This window comes from Mustela putorius, unplaced genomic scaffold (assembly GCF_011764305.1).
Source record: "Mustela putorius furo isolate JIRA1106 unplaced genomic scaffold, ASM1176430v1.1 tig00537335_pilon_pilon_pilon, whole genome shotgun sequence".
Lineage (NCBI taxonomy): Eukaryota > Metazoa > Chordata > Mammalia > Carnivora > Mustelidae > Mustela > Mustela putorius.
In genome coordinates, this window is record NW_025422457.1 from 4,882,720 (window position 1) to 4,900,630 (window position 17,911).

The window sequence follows — 17,911 nt, forward strand, 5'->3', positions numbered from 1 at the left end:
ATCCAAGACCAGAGTGCAATCAGGGCCTTTGTTGGGGTTAAATAGGAAACACAGGCCCCCAGTAAGGAGGCATAGAAGTGGTTCTAGATTCAGAATGAACGGACCAGCCTACCTGTACCTGTACCAATTTGAACCCAGAAGTTCTGGGCAAGTGGGCTGGGTTATGGCGAGATTTGAGCACAAAGAGAGGTCTCCTAGGAACCTCCAGTGACAGACATCCTTGGTGGAACTTACCACAAAGGCAAGGAAATGATCTTCCCTCAAAGATTCCTTGGGGGCCCTCATGTTAAGTAAAATATGCCAGAGAAAGACGAATACTGTATGATCTCACTTACATTTGGAATTTGAAAACAAAACAAAACAAAAAAACCCCCAAAAAACTAAAAACCTCCAAGTCACAGAAACAGGGATCAGATTGGTGACTGCCAGAAGCAGGAGGTGGGGAGCGGGGATGTAGGATGAAGGTGGTCAAAGGTATAAGCTTCCAGTCATAAAATAAATAAATTCTGGGACGTCATGTACAACATGGTCACTATAGTTAACAATACTGTATTGCATATTTGCAAGTCATTAAGAGAATCAATCTTGAAGGTTCTCATCACGAGAAAAAAAATACCGTAATTCTGCCAGGTGATGGATAGTAACTAAACTTATTGTGGTGACCACTGTATTCTATATATACATACATCAAATTAGCATGTGACACAGCTTCAACTGATACAATTACATCTAAATAAACCTGAATAGACAAGAAGAGCCCCAAGGCCTTGCAAGCAGACACGATCCGCAGCGACCTGGCATCAGCTGCTGGAATATGCTGGTTCTCAACAGACGTGTAATGTGGCTTATATAAGCCCGCAACAGTGGACTGACCGTAATTTCACATCAGGTTCTAGACTCTTCTGGTAATTATGGAAAAAAATAATCATGGCTCGCTTATGGGTTTACTCAAGATCATACAATGAATACCGAGTAGAGGTAGAAACAGAAGTGAGACAGTGACGACTAGGAGTTGGGGGCAGATGTGGGGGTAGTGTATTGTGCAGTCAAAAACACAGAAAGAGGGGCACGTGAGTGGCTCAGTGGGTTAAAGCCTCTGCCTTCAGCTCAGGTCATGATCCCAGGGTTCTGGGATCAAGCCCCGCATCAGGCTCTCTGCTCAGTGGGGAGCCTGCTTCCTCCTCTCTCTCTGCCTGCCTTTCTGCCTACTTGTGATCTCTGTCTTCAAATAAATAAACAAAATCTTAAACACACACACACACACACTCAGGAAGACAGGCAGGAAGGGAAGGACTAAGGCAGTCAAGGACTGTTCCTTACAATGTTTTGATGGTCTCTGGCTCTGCCTAGAGCTACTGGAAGTTATGCCATATCCCATCAAGTCGGCATAAAGCCACGGTGAGGAAAAGTGGCTTCTGGACAGAGGAATGTGACGGAAAATAAAGGCAACATGACCAGACCTCATTATCTTGGTGCTTTTGATAACACTGGGGAGCAGAGTAAGATTTTGAATGGACTGAAATCTTCCATAAATGGAATCTGAATGCAGGCTACGTAACATCCAGAAATTACTCAGGGAATTTCCTATTATGTACATGGAAGGGGGAATGAAGCAAGTCCCATCTGGCTAGGCAGAGAACATTCTCCGCTTACGGAAACTTCATGGTTCTTGTGTTTAGTGCCAACAGCATGTTCATACTAGACCCAGGCCCTGCACACAGAAGTGTAAGTGTATTGAAAAGTGAGCTAGACGGAACAGACAATGCTGGACAATTCTTTTCTCTGGAACATCCAAACCACAAGGCAAGATATTAATAAGGGTATCGTTTTTAAAAGTCTCTGACGAGTTATGAGCCAATAGTATGACCCACGTTACTCAGAGCTGCTACAGCAAAATAGAGTGACGGTATATTTTCCGATTCGATTCCTATCAATACACAGGCTAAAATCAAGAACGGACCAACACACATCATTCAGTGACTCCTGCTCTTTGGGACTGACAACCTCAGGGAAACCTCAGAACTTTAAAGATACAATGACATTAGCCTTATGGGGGAAAAAAAGGCACTGGTGGGGAAGGTGACTCATCTCACACGTCACCTGATCCAAGAGGTCTCCTCTGACAAATCTAAAGTACTGAACTCCATTCTTTTTTTTTTTTAGATTTTTATTTATTTGACAGAGATCACAAGCGGCAGAGAGAGAGGAAGGGAAGCAGGCTCCCCGCTGAGCAGAGAGCCTGATACAGGACTCGATCTCAGGACCCTGAGGTCATGACCTGAGCTGAAGGCAGAGGCTTTAACCCACTGGGCCACCTAGGTGCCCCTGAACTCCATTCTTCACCACATAGTCGCTTTGAGTTACCCCGAGACAGTTTACGTTTGAGAACTATCAAGTTACCTTGTATTGTCCCTCATGCCTATTTGAATACAAACCCAGAGACAGGGATTTTGCCTGGTTCATTCCTCTGTTCTAACACCCACCAAGGCTGGCAAGGAGTAAGCCTTCAGTGATATCTAATGACTGCCTTTCCCAGCTGCCAAAGAACAAAGAGCTTAATCTTCTGTAACTGAAAACTTTGTGGATTCCAGAAAAACCGGCATTCCCAACAATGCATCAAAACATCCCATATTGGGGCGCCTGGGGGGCTCAGTTGGTTAAGCCACTGCCTTCAACTCAGGTCACGATCCTGAAGTCCCGAGATCGAGTCCCACATCAGGCTCCTAGCTCTGCCAGGAGTCTGCTTCTCCTTCTGAACTTCTCCCCTCTCATGATCTCTCTCTCTCACTCTCTCTCTCAAATAAATAAAATCTTTAAAAAAATAAAATAAAATTCCATATTGCAATGAAAAGTCTTTTCCGTTATAGATGTGATGGTACTTAAGTCTGTACCTAGAGGCCAAGTGAAGCAACATCACTCCAGGTGTGGCCCGGGACCAGCAAGCTCTGCATCACTTGGGCAGCTTACTAGAAAAGCAAAACCGGGGCTCCACCAGAAAGCCAGTGAATTAGATACCCGAGGGGGAGCCCCCAAAAATCAGTATTCAAGAAGTTCTCCCCGTGATTGCAGGTACCATAAAGTTTTGCACAAGTTATTTAGAAATAAAAGTGAGGAGCAAAAAACAAGACATGCTGTAAGGACTAAATTCCCCAGGGACAGCTGTCTTGCTGTCATTTCAGTAAGAAACATGAAGAAAAAGGAAGTGGATGAATTATACTCAAAATTATATGCATGAGTGTGGCTCACGTGTGCCACGGGGTAATGCCCCACATTCTGTTTCATGGAGGCTTCCCAGACCTAAGTAAGCAACCAGCACAGTGACCGGGCTCCCAGGTACAGACTCCTGCTTCACGCGACTTCCCCTCCTTCCGGGGGGCAGCACTCTCTAGGAACTGTCCTTGAGGCGAATGACCAGGCCCCTGGGCCAAAGCACCCCGTGGGGGATGTGAGGGCACCGTATCTTACCATGATTCAGATGTCTGATGCAGTCACTGAGGACAGCGCTGAACTTCTTCTGGTCCGCGGCCTCGTGGAAGCAGAAGTAGCCGTGTCTGAGGAACGGCTGCCACAGGTACACCGGGAATTCCTTGGGCAAGACCACGAAGGGCTGGGCGTTGTCCTTCTCACTGGAGGCTAAGGCAATGTGGAAAACACAAAGACATGTTTTTAAAATTTTTATTTATTTATTTAACAGAGAGAGAGGAGAGTGCACATGTAGGTGGAGCTGTAGGCAGAAGCAGAACACCTTGCTGAACAGGAAGACTGATGGGGGTTTTGATCCCAGGGCCCTGGGATCATGACCTGAGCCAAAGGCAGATGCTTAACCATCTGAGCCACCCAGGCGCCCCAACACAAAGACATTCTAAAACGTGTGTCTTTTATTTAAAATACTTATTTCGGGTCCTGAAGGAAGCTCTTTGGGGCAGGCCGTGGGACAGAAAGGTGATATGAGATGTCTTCCCAAGATGGCGGGAGATGGCTGTTCAGGCTCTTCTCACTCCCTCCACAGGTAACTGTCTCATTCTAGACAGTGGCCTCATCCCCTCCCTGACAGGGACAGCCAAGGCCACCAGACATCGTCTTTCTCAACTTCCTCATATCAAGGATCCGCAAACAGAGTCTGGGTGTCCCCGCTGGCCCTCTTCAGGCTCACAGGCCTACACAGTCACTCACCTTCCAGTCCCCACAGGCTCCCCTTCCGCCAGCTGCCCTCTGCCCTGCGCTCCCTGGCTCCTCGCCCTCGCTGCCAACCCAACACTTGCTTCTTCCTGCCTCAGTCTGGTTCCTGCCCCACCAGTCCCAAAACCCCATGGCTGAGGTCACTGACGTTGTCCTAACTGCCAACCTGTGGCTTCTTCTTCATTACGTAAGCCTTTTTATGTTCCCTCATGATCTAAGACTTTTAACCTGATCTGAAGTATCTGTTGCTGCTATCTGTCCCTTCTTTCAAAAACATTCTCTCCCCTTGACTCACAGGATCACCTGTCTCCCAGCGCTTGCTGCGGCAGCACATACACTACAATTGGAACGATACAGAGAAGATTAGCACAGCCCCTGCGCAAGGATCACCTCTTCCCTGGTGTCCTGAAAAGGGGCGCCTGAGTGGCTCAGTGAGTTAAGCCTCTGCCTTCGACGCAGGTCATGATCCCAGGGTCCTGGGATCGAGTCCCCACATCAGGCTCTCTGCTCAGCGGGGTACCTGCTTCCCCCTCTCTCTGCCTATTTGTGATCTCTCTCTCTCTGTCAAATAAATAAAATCTTTAAAAAAAAAATTTGTTTCAAACTGGTCTGCTCTATTGGCTCCCTCGGCCCCTTCTCTCCATCCCCCTGTGAAGTGCTGGTGTTGGCCCTGCTCTGTCCTGGTTTCACTCCATTTTGATGAGTCTCTGCTCTCCTTGGGCATGGTCCTCCACTCCGTGATATGGAATGTTGCTTCTGCAGGTCCTATTTCCTTTCCCTCTACCCTTTCCACCATGCCTTCTCCTAGAAGATTCTCATTCATCCTTCAAAAGTCAGTTCAAAATTAAATTTTAAAAAAATAATAATTAAAAGAAATTTTTTTAAGATTTTATTTATTTATTTGACAGAGAGAGATCACAAGTAGGCAGAAAGGCAGGCAGAGAGAGAGAGGAGGAAGCAGGCTCCCTGCTGAGCAGAGAGCCCGATGCGGGACTCGATCCCAGGACCCTGGAGATCATAACCTGAGCTGAAGGCAGCGGCTTAACCAACCCACTGAGCCACCCAGGCGCCCCTAAAAAAAAAATTTTTTAAGTCAGTTCAAAAGCAGCTCCTCTGGCTGCCTCTGGTGGCACCTCCCCGCACCCCTAGAGACAGGGTTGAGTGCTCCCTACCTTGTTCTTCCTAAATATTGCACAGATTTGTTTTCATGTCTGGTACTGACACGCAGGGTGGAGGGTCCTGAGTGACAGGAGCTCCCCCACTTGTTCTCACACAGTTCCCCTCCCCGGGAAGCAGTACCAGTGCCCTGGAACTCTAAGAGGATGGACACCACACCTTATGTACCTTTGGATGCTTAACCCTTAGCAAAGCCGTGGAACCGAGGAGATGTTCAACCACAGTTTGTTGATTAAACATGCTATGTTGTCCTAGAAAATCTCAGAAGCTTTAAACGATGGATTTTTACCACTTACTCAAAATCAATTCTAAGAAACTCATATTAAACCATGCTACTATTCAGATCCCTACCTAAATTTTATTCCCTTCCATGCATTCCGGTTATGTGATATTACTCTTGGCTAAACAACCCCCAGCTTACTAGCTCACACTCTCTACCTTATAAAATGGGCACCAACCTCAGGGAAAGGAAGGACCAAAGGGCCCTCTGAGAGGCCACTGAAAGCACCAGGCAAACCTAACAATGAATCAGAGCCACATGGGAGACTCCAGAACAGAGTCTTGCTCCTGGCAAATCAATAAATCAAGATTGGGTAAATAAAAAGTAGATTTCCTGAGGCATATATGGGGACTCTGGTTCAATGTCCTGAAATCTGAAGGGAGCAAAGTAGAATTCGGTAGAACCACAAACTTGGGCGCATCAGTACCTCACAAACTACTTGGTACATAATATAAGAATGAATCACTGTGGGCGCCTCGGTGCCTCAGTGGGTTAAAGGCTCTGTCTTGGGCTCAGGTCATGATCCCAGGTCCTGGGATCGAGTCCCACATCAGGCTCTCTGCTCAGCAGGGAGCCTGTTTCCTCCTCTCTCTCTCTCTCTCTCTCTCTCTCTCTATCTCTATCTCTCTGCCTGCATCTCTGCCTACTTGTGATCTCTGTCAAAAAAAAAATAAATTAAAACTTAAAAAAAAAAGAATCACTGTATGAATGAACAAACGAATGAATCAACAATTAAATTCGGTAACACAAACTTGTAGTTGTAACACATTGTCTGATGAGGAAGCAGAAGGCAAGCTGAGGAACAAGCAAACTGCCCCCTCCCCACCGCCCCCAGCTCCGGGATGGGATGTGTGTGACATTCCTCAAGCAGTCCTGGCAAGGGAAGGGAAAAACAGAGGGTTTACTGACAGAGATCACAGTCCTACAGGACATGGTCTCCATCAGTTGCCAAGATCTTAGTGATTTACATGAAAAAGCATTCTTATCAATAGCCGAACTTCCAGAGACCCATAACTCACCCTAACATCACCCTCTCTTCCATGAGTGATGGGGGAAACTGAGGCAGAAGGGAAAGTGAATAAAATTAAATTTCTTTATGACCTGTAGTCCTAAAGAACTCCTCAGACAAGGGTCTGAGACAAGCAGCGCATAACATTCCTTCAGAAAGCTCCCAACTGTCTTACCGTTAATGCCTTACTACTAGAAGGAAAAACAAGCCTCCCATATCCTGCTGTCTTCTTTAGCATAAGAAAGTCCTTTCAGACACCTCCCCTTGTCCTTAAGTCCCCCAACTCCCAAATATATCATCAGCCATTCCTCAAGACTCCAATGCAGCAGCTCTTTCTGCCCATGGGGCCCCCCCGCAGGCTTTCATAAAATCGCCTTGTTACACCAAAGGCGTCTGGAGAATTCTTTCTTGGCCATCGGCTCCGGACCTCATCAACATTCCAAAACTATAGCATTATGTCTTGTCCCCTTCTTTCTTGGTTATAAAATCCCTCATTTCCAGTTGAGTAAGTGACCGTGTAAGATAAACACTACAGGGGTGCCTGGGTGGCTCAGTGGATTAAGCCGCTGCCTTCGGCTCAGGTCATGATCTCAGGGTCCTGGGATCGAGTCCCACATCGGGCTCTCTGCTTGGCAGGGAGCCTGCTTCCCTCTCTCTCTGCCTGCCTCTCTGCCTACTTATGATCTCTGTCTGTCAAATAAATCAAATCTTTAAAAAGAAAAAAAGATAAAGACTACATTTCCAGCTTCCACTGCAACTCGGTGGGCCCCAGCCACTAAGTTTGGGTCAATGGGACAGAAAATGAAGTGGCCATGAAACTTCTGGAAGGATCCTTAAAGAGATCCTGCACCTCCTTCTCTTTTCTCCTGCCTGCTTTCTGGAACGAGAAAACCATCCCTGACGCTCCAAAAGGCCCCTTAGAGTGTATCAGTAAGGGCCATAGCCTAGACATGCAGAGAGACAAGGCAGAAAGAGTCCCTGACATTTACAGAACTGCCATACCAGCCCTGGACGTGTAATATCCAAAATATCTTTAGCAAGAAATAAAGCCTTACGTATTTGAGTCTTTTGTTGTTTGCAGCAAACAAAACGCTAACTAATGAAGTGTCACGTAGTGAATCACTTCAGCAAAATATGAAGGCATTATTGCTACATCATCTTAGTAGAATACTGAAGACATATTGATTCATAACCTCTAGTGCTTTTTCTCAAGTGAGTTAATGCCTTCTATCTTTATTGTGTCTTTATGTTTTCCTTTTGAATTAGTATCACACAGTGAATCTTCCTGATCAACATGATTTTATGGTACAATTCCCCTCGCCCTTCCTAAGATGTCACAGTTTTGTACAAACAACTCAAAAGCAGCACTGACCCTTTAAAAGCTTCACGCCCCATAAAATTCACTCTTCTTAGCCTCTATTATCTCTCGTTTAACATTTTACAACAATTTTCCAGATGCCATCAATCTGCATTTTTTCTGAATTGAGTACCAAAGATACTACAAATGATCTACTGTAGAATATTCTATTTTTAAAATTCAGATGACCACGCCATACAATTAAAAAAAAAAAATCCTTGAAATACCCCAATCTGAAGCCTTGGGTCAAATGGCTTTAGTCACACAGGCTTTGTGTTGTTTATTCCTAGTCATTCCTTCTGATATGATTTCACCAATAAATCAATAAATGTATTGTCCATTCTGATGGATTGCATTGAAAAGTTCTACTGGAGAAATTCCCAAGAGTCATCAAGTTGGCATTCCCATTTCTAGCAGCAGCTCCAGAGCCAAGATGGCATACAAGTAGATGTTGAAAGAAAATATAATAATATGTATAGTGCACATAAAGTATTGTTTTAGCCTGAATTACATAGTAATAGTTTGTTAATCTAGGTTTATGGCCCATGTACTAATCCTATAATAGTCCTATTAAAAACACTATGCTAAGCATTCTACACCAAAATAGCAATTGATAGAATGATTATATTTTTCTCCATAAATTCTAATGATATGATTATGCCCATTAATAAGAACCAGGGCGCTCTTCAAGAAACCAAGTAATTACCGTGTGGTATGATTTACACAAAGCCAGATGGAGTTATTATCCACAGTTCATGAATCTCTATGAAACGCGCTATTTGGTCTCTATATTATCCATCCCTTTCTCTACATGCAAAAAGTGGAATAAATGAGAATCCGAGGATGTTAGATCTGGAAAGACCTTTCTACGTTTTTAAGTTCAAGGGCCTAGAATGGGAGAATCAGAAAGCAGAGAAGCTGAGCAACGGCTGGGGAAAACACTGATAAGTGTTGCAGAACTAGATAAAAATCCAGCTTCTAAATTTATAGTTCACTACTCTTTCCATGACAGCAGTTATTACTTCCAGATTAATGCAATGCTATTTTTATACAAGAGTTATGAGCGACTGTAATGCTTGTTTAAAGCATTTTGTCAGTTCAGGATACTTTATTGCATATCATCCTAAAATTATAAAAATAATCTTCCCTGACAGGTCTGGACCTGCTTGCTTAAAGGTGGGATTACGTACTTCACACAGAAATAGGGTCCTACCTATTTGTTTCTGCTGCCCCGTGTGATGTGATTAAAGTCAGGATGCCTGACAACTGAATGGTACATTTTCCATGGGCTAGAACCTGACTTGTACCTGACTTGTGTATTACTGAATGTGATTTACAATAGCAGAAGTGGTAAAACATTTACCCAAATTAGAGAACTTGCATCTTCCATATTTCTACAAAGAACGAGTGGCTAGCCCAGAGTTTCTCAACTCCAGCAACTATTCGACAGTGAACATCTTCTGACAGATACTTCATGTCCAGGGGCTGTCCGATGCAGGAGAGCCTGCTGCCCTCTACCCGCTAAATGCTTATAGCACCAGCCTCCCAAGGTGTAACAACCAAAATTGTCTCCAGACTCTGCCAAACATCCCCACAGAGTGAAATCCCTTCCCCCACTGAGAACCACTCCTCCGGCGAAACAAAGCCAGTGGAGGAATTGTGCCTCGAGAAAGAATACTCAGTGACTCACCAATAGGGTCGGGGAAGAACCGATCAGATAACAAATTATATTCATCTTCTGAGGTTAACACCTTGCCCCCAGCTGGAAGAATTCGGCTTTTAGGAGTCGCTCCTTTCTGATAGGCCTGGGGAGAAAAAGGCATAAATAGGTGATTTTCTTTTCTCCCCAATTTGGATTTTTGGAAAATACCAGGAATATTAGAAGGAGACACAGGCACACACACTCAGAGATAACAATTCCTACACTATGTCTCTGAAGAAGAGCCACATATTTAAAAAATATGTTTTGTGTACCTGTGACTTGCAAGGTACTTTAGTAATGGTCCCAACATGGTAAATCAGAGTCCTTAATCTCAAGAAATTCAGTCTAGGTATGTTTCTCTAGTGGGGAAAACATCATCTCAGTAACTTCCAGAAATCCTGCACCACATCTACCATTTCAGATGCTAGCACTTGAATCATTCGCATAACCACAAGGGTGATGACACACACAGACACTTACTGCACAAAAGGCTTGGGGACCGATGACGAATGACATGGGGGGACATATAATTGCAGTGATGGTTGCCATGGATTTTCACCCAAAACAGAAAAGTTTTGCCATGATAAGACATGACACCACGTGAGACTGTTTTGCAGTAAAATGATCCGGGATGGAAATGTTCATGACATTAGAACAAACGGGGAAATGTAGAAGAGGGGCAGAGAGGGGAACCTTGGTCGCTTACCATCAATAAGATAGTAAGTGAGGAGTCCCAACCAAAACAAATTCTTCTCTTTAAAAATTTTTTTTTAAAGATCTTATTTACTTATTTAAGAGAGAGAGTATGGAGGAAGGCAGAGCAGAGGGAAAGGGAGAAGCAGACTCCCCGTGGAGCAGGGAGCCTGGTGGGGGAACCCTGGGAACATGACCTGAGCCGAAGGCAGCTGCTCAACCAACCGAGGTGCCCAGGTGCCCGGGTCATTTCCCATTTGTAAGAAGCACTACTCAACTGCATAAGCACATCAGGGACCCAGGACACAACGGAGAAGAATCTAAAGTGACTTTGAGAATGCCTAGGAACAGTCCAGCTCAGACAGGCCTTAAGACTGAATTGCATTATTTGTTCTAACAGGCCCCAATCTGGACTTTTATAAACATTATGTTATTCAATACTCAAAACAGCACTAAGAATTAGTTTCTTCCAGCTTAGCAAACTCAACACCCAAAGAACAAATAGTCCAATCAAGAAATGGGCAGAGGACATGAACAGACATTTCTGGAAAGAAGACATCCAGATGGCCAACAGACACATGAAAAAGTGCTCCCCATCACTCAGCATCAGGGAAATACAAATCAAAACCACAATGAGATACTACCTCACACCAGTCAGAATGGCTAAAATTAACAAGTCAGGAAATGACAGATGCTGGCGAGGATGTGGAGAAAGAGGAACCCTCCTACACTGTTGGTGGGGATGCAAGCTGGTGCAGCCACTCTGGAAAACAGCATGGAGTTTCCTCAAAAAGTTGAAAATAGAGCTACCCTATATCCTAGCAATTGCACTACTGGGTATTTACCCTAAAGATACAAACGTAGTGATCCGAAGGGGCACGTGCACCCGAATGTTTATAGCAGCAATGTCCATAATAGCTAAACTATGGAAAGAACCTAGATGTCCATCGACAGATGAATGGATAAAGGAGATGTGGTATATATACACAATGGAATACTAAGCAGCCATCAAAAGAAATGAAATCCTGCCATTTGCGACAACGTGGATGGAACTGGAGGGTATCATGCTTAGCGAAATAAGTCAATCGCAGAAAGACAATTGTCATATGATCTCCCTGATATGAGGAAGTGGAGATGCAACATGGGGGGTTTGGGTGTAGGAAAAGAATAAATGAAACAAGATGGGATCGGGATGAAGACAAACCTTAAGAGACTCTTAATGTCACAAAACAAACTGAGGGTGGCTGGGGGGGGGGGTAGTGGGGTTATGGGCATTGGGGAGGGTATGTGCTATGGTGAGTATAAACCTGGCGATTCACACACCTGTACCCCTGGGGCTGATAATACATTATATGTTTATAAAAAAATAAAACATTAAAAGAATTAGTTTCTTCCTCCATCATATAAATGAGAAAATTCAAGCTCAAAGAACATGTCAAGGCCCGGTAGTGAGCTGATGAAAATCTTGGGTTCACATCCAGGTCCGTCCATAAGTATACAGGAAGCAGGGCATGAATCCTGAATGAGAACGTTTCATTTTTTTCCTGCTTAATTACCTGCCAAAACTGGACTCCCAATGAAATAATAGACAATTTATGGGTAGTTAATTGTAACTCTTAGGTATAATAAAAAAATGCCTTTCTATAAATTAAAAAACAGGATATTATTAAAACTGCGGGGAATTATGGCAAACTGCATGAGCATTTTTCTAAATTTCCAAGTTTTGGCGACACCTGGATGGCTCAGTGGGTTAAAGCCTCTGCCTTCAGCTCAGGTCCTGATCCCAGGGTCCTGGGATCAAGCCCCATATTGGGCTCTCTGCTCAGCAGGGAGCCTGTTTCCCTTCCTCTCTCTCTGCCTGCCTCTCTGCCTACCTGTGATCTCTGTCAAATAAGTAAATAAAATCTTTAAAAAATAAATAAATGAATAAATAAACAAAATTTCCAAGTTTTTAACAGACTGAAGTGCCCCTGACTTGCCCCACCAGATGCTCCTGTAAAATTTCCAAGTTTTTAAAAAATATATATAGCTTTTACCAAATTCAGTGACCATATCTTAACAACCTGAACAAGTTTTGTTTTATTTTGTTTTGGACAGAGAAAGACATAGCAAGAGAGGAAACACAAGCAGAGGAAATGAGAGACAGAGAAGCAGGCTCCCCGCTAAGTAGGGAGCCCAATGTGGGGCTCGATCCCAGGACACTGGGATCACGAGCCTAGCCGAAGGCAGAGGCTTAACGACTGAGCCATTGGGGTGCCCCTGAACATGTTTACTTAAAAATGATGAGCAAACAAAGAAAGCAAGATAGTCCATAAATTGCAAGTTGAAGGAGCGAACTAGAAAAAAATGAAGAGAAGAAGGAAAAAGTCCCCAAATCTGATTCAAAATTAAAAGTTCAGGTAGCCCCAAATGTGCTAAAAGCCTTAACAAGTCCAAGAGCAACCTCCATGAGTGTTTCCTCTCAATTAGTTAGTAGCATTCATGCCATAACGGCTCCACACTGGGCTCTGCCAGTGGTTGACCATACGCTAAGTGCTTCAATATGTTCGTTTATTTAATCCTTACAACAACACGGTCACCATTTTACAGATGAAAAAACGGAGGCTCAGGGAGATTTATAACTTACGCAAGGACACCTATCCAGTAACTGGCAAAGGTGTGGTTCAAAGCACATTATATTAACCATTATGCTCTACTGCCTCTTCTCAAGCTTCCCGGAAAGAACACTGTAATGTGCCACATAAAATATGAGGTGATTTCTTTTATTTTTTTAAGATTTTATTTACTCATTTGAGAGAGAGGGAGCACACATGGGAAAAGGAGCCCAACGCGCGACTTGATCCCAGGACCCTAGGACCGTGATCTGAGCAGAAGTCAGACACTTAACCAACTGAGCCACCCAAGCACCCCTGAGGTGATTTACTATTATCATTATTGTATGTAGTGCATTGATCATTTGCTTCTGAGAGCAAATCAAGTGCTGAATAAAGTCCTAATATGGAGAAGCAGAGAAGATATTCGCTTAATTTATGTTGAAAAGAGTAAGACTACCCAGGAGAGCACTTGAACATTGCCTAGTAGCCTGTGGAATAAGTTCAAACTGTATTTTGCTTCTATTTCCCATCAGAAATGGAAAGGAAATACAATGACGTGCCAATCTTGAGTTTCTTCCTGAGGCTTTAGCATCTGAGGTATTATTGAAAGTATCCATGGAGGTCACCCTGACTTCTCTCAAACTTGGAGACAAGAAAGCAGAGTTTTAAACCTGGTACCACCTTTAACTGATAAACAGTAACTATTCACTCCAAAGGGAGCATGAGGATCTATGTAGACCAAAAATGGGCACAGCGCAAGATCCGGAAGGAACCAGTGGGATCATTCAGCCTGACTCTCTGACGTAACTGAGGCCCAACCTAAACTTTCATTTTCCCAATTCACGGCCCAGTGTTCTCTCCTCTAGAACCTCTCTCCCACGTGGGGAGAGAAATGGGAACCAACAAAAACAGAAGTCGTCCCAGGCACTAGGCACGTTATACACGACCTCATTTTCTCCATAGCTTGCAGACATCTTACATTAGATAGTCATCTAATGATTTTACAGAAAAATCATATGATAACCAGGAAGAAGTTAAATGAAAAAAAAAAAAAGTCTGTTAAGTATAAGTGGAATAAAGTCTTAAAATACCCGACTTTCTGGGAACCCATACAGATGCAGCCATAGTCTTATTAACTCCTCAGCTGCTTGTCACATTAGGAGGCTTACCAGTAGGAAGACATGGAGACACTGAGCAGAGAGGGAGACATATCAGGGCAGTGACAAAAGACCTTGACTCTGAATGATCCTAGGAAAGGCTCCTGCACTGGTCACTTAGTGTAACCTGTTTGCACACTCACTTGCAAGTACTCGTTCCAAGTCTGCCTTGCCCATTGGACTACAGGTGATGAGGGAGCAGGAGGCTGGCTGAAGACAAAGCAAAAGTGGGCACCTTGCACCCCCTCTCCACCCGCTCCCCTCAGTACTGTGTGTGACATTCCTCAGGCACACCGGACTGCCATAAGCGAGAAACAAATAGTTAACTTGCAGAGATCACAATCCTGCAAGACAGGAGTCTCCCTTGGTTTACAAATGTCCTAGAGATCTACAAACAAAGAAGTTACCTTATCAATAGCACAATTTCCAGAGGCAAATAACTCAGTTCCTCAAGCCCTAAATATAGTTAAATTTCTTCTAAACCCAAATCTCACTAACAAGGACACTTGATAGGAGAAATGTGAAACTTTATCTATAGATTTCCAAGATAGTGTTGAGAATCATTCCCAAGCATATGGCCCATTGATATCCATCTAAAGGGTCTCACAAGAAGATTTTTACTACTAGTAATAAATAACCTTTCTCCCAACAATAGCTAGCCCCTCAAGGTCCTGGAGACCTTGCTTCCAAAATTCCTTAGAGACTAACATCACCCTCTTTGTCCTCACCTACCCAACTCCTGTGTATATAATCAGCCACTCCTCAGGATAACGGCGCAGGATCTCCGTCTGCCCACGGGTCCTGTCTCCATGCTCTAAATAAAACATCTTTTTGCACCAAAGATGTCTCAAGAATTCTTTCTTGGTCATCGGCTCCAGACCTCAGCCCATCGAACCTCGCCTAGGTTCTAGAACTTCATCACAAGCATCTGTTTCACCTGCTGTTAGAGGCTCAGAACCTTCTCGAACACTTGGCATATCATAGGCATTCAGTAAACATGTTAGCGAAAGTAAGTAGCTGCATGAGTGAGTGCTTATTGAAGGAGTCAGTCTCGAAGAAGAAGGCATGTCCATCATCCCAGCCAATGTTGAAGAATGTTGTAAGGCCCAGCACAAACAAGGAAACGTCTTACCTCTTTGTTCTCATAGCTCTCTATAGCAAAATCATTTTTAACCACAATGTACCGCTCCTTCCATTTCTTTATGTCTTCAGCAAACTGGGATAGCTCTGCTTCATATAGAACAGTTCCCGGCTCCAATGGCGGCTTTAAAGAAGGCAAATACCATTAATCATAACAACAAAAGGTAACACAGCATGCTGTCACCAGCTCTATCCACGGGAGTTCAAGGAATGTTTTAGGAAACTATCTTGTCCTGAGATCCTGGGGACATTGTTGCTTCCCCCACCTCCCTCCCTACTTCTGCTCCCTGCTCCCTCTGACCAAAGGCAAGTATTTGTCTTATTGATAGGTCTGTGATTTCCATTCCCCTCCATTGTGCTGCAAGAAGAGAAGCAGAAGGTAGAAGGGATTGTAGTAATAAGGCTGTGCCCTTGGATACAGGTCACTTAATGATAAACGGTGGAAGAGGTAGTTAAGTGCCAGTTGTGGCTATATACCCCCAACACCTTGAATATGCCTGAAAACAGGAGAATTAATAGGCTGCTCCCTTATCGACCATACCTTCAGGTATAGCCTCGAGGGTCAGTGGTCTTTTCAGATCCAAAAGCCCTGGGGACACAGTCTGCAAACACTTGCCCCACCTACGTGCTCTTCGAGGACACCAAGTTTGCCCTCTGGTTGAAGAACGAGCAGGGTAGCCAGCCGACTCCAGTTCTACCTTTCTCCTTAAGTAAAACTTTAATGATTCCTTGTTAACCCTGGTGACATATGTGCTATAGGGAAGTCCCTGCCAGTTTCTTAGTTAGGCCTCCCTTTGGGCTAACTGCGTGAGGAATAACTCCCATCGTTTCTCATAGTAAAATCCCTGTATTATCTCAAAACACAGGAATGGGCTTCCTGTCTTTCACAAGTCACTGAATTTACATCTCTTTTCCCTTTATTTAAAAATCAAAGGGCTTTTAGAAACCTATCTCTCCACCTTCAAGTAAAATTTGCATAAACCTTATGGAGAAGACAGATATGCTAATCTTTTTAAGAATTGGCTAAGGGATGAACTAGACTGCCTTCTGAATTTATTCTGTCCTGACAGATAAAGAGGCAGTTTCCTATCTGGACTCATTAACAGGTAAGAGAGGATCTCAATCTTCCCTTTAACTGAGACTGAACCCATATATAGGTTGATTTTATAGTTTTATGTGCAGCATTTTTTTTTAAACCTGGGCCACTCAAATCAACTGATAGACTTGTTAAAAATGTGGCCTTACCCTAAATTTACTATATCAGAATCTCTGGGGATCTGGGCCAAACTTTGCATTTTTAACAAGCTCCCTACGCTGTGAGACTCCCTGTTTTTTGGGAATGACACTCAGTTATCCCTACACATCCGTGCTGCCAAACCTATTGGTCACCTTAACACCTGAGCAGTGTCTGACCCATTTATCTCTCCCTCCTTCTTCAAAGTCCTTTGTTACTTGCTTTTGGCACATTCCTCTTTCCTGATTTTTCTCCTCCTGCAAGGCTATTTCCTACCAATCCATCTTGCTGGATCCTTTTCCTTTTCCTTTTCTTGGTCTCCAAGTGTCGGCTAATTATCTATTCCATATTTCCACCGGTGTATGTCAAATATGCATCTCAAACTTACGTGGCCAAAAGGGCACTCCGGGTTCCCAGCTGCCTCTCACTCTTCCTTCGAGTAAAGGCAACTCCTGTACTTACTTGCTCAGGCTAAAAACCAGGATGTCATCCCTGATTTTCTCTCTTCTTCTATAATGTCCTGTCCAATCCATCAGCAAGTTCCATCAGCTCTTTCTGAAGTCCACCTTGACTTGGACCTTTCCTCACAACTGCTACCACCACCACCCTAATCCAACTTGCCTTCACCGACCTTCTCTTGCAGTGCTACAGTGTCCTCCTCACCAGTCTACAACCTCCCCTCTTATCCCTCATCACGGTCTGTTCACTATAGACAGCCCAGAGAGATCGCTGAAAATTGCAAGTTGCTCTGTATTTGATATCCTCCAATAACTTCTCTTCACATTTACAAATAAAGACCCTTATCATGATCTACCTCTCCTCCAGGGTCTGGTCCTTCCCTTTCACTCCATAATGATTTATCACCCTTTCTCCCCTGCTCATGCTGTTCACAGGACATAGTTTTCTTGATGTGCTTATGACTGCTACAGGGCCTTTGCACTTACTGTTCCATATTCTGGAGATACTCACACAGCCTACTCTTATTTCACTCCAGTTCCTGCTCAAATTTCATCTTCACAGAGGCCTTCTCTGATCATTTTTTCTAAAATAAGACTCTTGCTTCATTTTTCTATGAGTATTTATTATGACCTGATAACCACCTGGTATGTTTCTTTATTTGTTACTGTCTGCCCCTTTTTTTTTTAATATATACAGGAAAGCAGAGAATTTATCTTGATCCCCAATTCTTGGAATAGGGCCTGACACATAGTAGGTATCAATGAATATGTGTTGAGGTTGTGGGTAATTATTATCATGGAGCAAAGGAGAAAGAATAAATCAGGAGATTTGAAAAAATATCATATTTGATCAATGACCAAAACAAAAATGCCCATAATATAAGGCACTAAAATTATGACTTTTTTTTAAACTGAACTTCACTATAGCAAGT

The 17,911-nt window shown here is 43.8% G+C and overlaps 1 protein-coding gene and 1 pseudogene across 1 annotated transcript in view; one reads left to right on the forward strand and one right to left on the reverse strand.

The window, feature by feature from the left end:
• NIBAN1 (niban apoptosis regulator 1) overlaps positions 1–17,911 on the reverse strand; it is a 159,936-nt gene that overhangs the window by 76,874 nt on the left and 65,151 nt on the right. The window contains exons 3-5 of the mRNA XM_045074338.1: positions 15,280–15,411; positions 9,692–9,806; positions 3,466–3,633 (exon numbers count right to left, since the gene is read on the reverse strand). Of these exons, the coding sequence (XP_044930273.1) occupies positions 3,466–3,633; positions 9,692–9,806; positions 15,280–15,411 (415 nt within the window). The remainder of the gene's footprint in view (positions 1–3,465; positions 3,634–9,691; positions 9,807–15,279; positions 15,412–17,911) is intronic.
• On the forward strand, positions 4,493–4,566 carry LOC123390370 (annotated as a pseudogene).